At 39.8% G+C, this 1,521-nt stretch overlaps 1 protein-coding gene across 1 annotated transcript; it reads left to right on the top strand.

Annotated features, from left to right (window-relative positions):
• The first annotated feature begins 279 nt into the window (after window positions 1-279).
• LOC127078787 (uncharacterized) lies at window positions 280-1,197 on the top strand. Its single transcript, XM_051019216.1, has 2 exons — window positions 280-504; window positions 547-1,197. The coding sequence occupies exons 1-2, from the start codon at window positions 280-282 to the stop codon at window positions 1,195-1,197; spliced, it is 876 nt and encodes a 291-aa protein (XP_050875173.1).
• The last annotated feature ends 324 nt before the right edge of the window (window positions 1,198-1,521 follow it).

The raw sequence follows: 1,521 nt of genomic DNA, 5'->3' as shown, positions 1-1,521 counted from the left end.
CATGGTCCAACCAAATCTTGGAGCAAAGTGGTGCCCAAGAAAAAGAAGACCAAGTTTATTGTTGTTGAGTCTGACTCAGATGTTCCTTGTAATGTATCTGACATTCTGTCAAAGAAGAAGCCAACCACTAGCAAGCTTGCAACTAGTGTCCCTGAGGTACCAATTGACAACATATCTTTTCATTTTGCTTCAAGTGTAAACAGGTGGAAATATGTTTATCAGAAGAGGCTGGCTTTGGAAAGGGAATTAGCTCAGAATATCCTAGACTATAAGGATATTATGGATCTTATTCAAGAGGCTGGTTTAATGAAGACAGTGACTCAGTTTTCAAAGTGCTATGAGATGTTGGTAAAGGAATTTATTATTAATTTGTCTGAAGAATGTGTTGATGGCAAGTCTAAGGAATTCAGGAAAGTGTATGTGAGAGGCAAGTGTGTAAATTTCTCTCCTCCAGTGATCAACAAGTATTTGGGAAGGCATGATGAAGCTCAACCTGAGCTTGAGGTGACTGACAACAAAATCTGTCAAGTCATCACTGCTAATTAGGTAAGGAAGTGGCCTCTCAAAGGAAAATTGGTGGCAAGTAAACTGAGTGTCAAGTATGCAATGTTGCACAAGATTGGAGCTGCTAACTGGGTGCCCACCAATCATAAATCTACAGTTGCTGTAATGCTTGGAAAGTTTATATATGTTGTTGGAACCAAAGCCAAATTTGACTATGGCTCCTATATTTTTGATCAAACTTTGAAGCATGCAGGAAGCTTCAGTGTGAAGGGTCCTATATCCTTTCCTTCTCTCATCTGTGGTATTGTTTTTAATCAGTTTCCAAACATCTTAACTGAGAATGATTCTGTGAAGAAAAGAGACAGCCCTATGTCTTTCAATCATAAGCTGTTCCTAGGTACCCATGTCCCTGACATTGTCATGACATCGGGTGAGACATCACATGTAAGCAATCAGCCAGGTAAAGCTGCTGTCATTGCAATGCTCAAAGAAACCTGCAGGGAATTAGAGGCAAGGAAGCTGAACTTGGAAAAATTGATTAGCTCTTTGGAGATGACTGAAGGTGATGTGCTAGCTGATGGTGGAGAATTTGGTGAAGCTGCTGCTGTTGCAGAAGAAGCTGAAAGACAAGGTGAAGAGGGAGAAGCAGATGCCAGTCCTGATGATGATGCTGACTCTGAGTCAGATGACTAGAACATTTCTCGTGATTCTGATAATTGCTTGTATTTTTATTTTTTTTGTCTGTAATATTAAGTGTTGCTTTGGCAACATTTTTGACAAAAAGGGGGAGTAACACTTGTACCCCAGGACAACAGATTTCTTTGAAGTTGAAGGTCCTCTAAACAAGAGGTTATGTTGTTGTTTGCTCTCTGCTTGATCTTCTCTTGTGCTGCTACTGTTTGAAGTGTATTAGCCAAAAATTTGCCAAAGGGGGAGTTTGTAGATGTTTTTGATTGGCTGCATTTTATGTTAAAACACTTACTGTACTTAGATGTCTTGACTGATGTCATGACATGC

Source organism: Lathyrus oleraceus, chromosome 5 (assembly GCF_024323335.1).
Source record: "Lathyrus oleraceus cultivar Zhongwan6 chromosome 5, CAAS_Psat_ZW6_1.0, whole genome shotgun sequence".
Taxonomy (NCBI): domain Eukaryota; kingdom Viridiplantae; phylum Streptophyta; class Magnoliopsida; order Fabales; family Fabaceae; genus Lathyrus; species Lathyrus oleraceus.
This window is presented reverse-complemented; position numbering and strand designations above follow the sequence as displayed.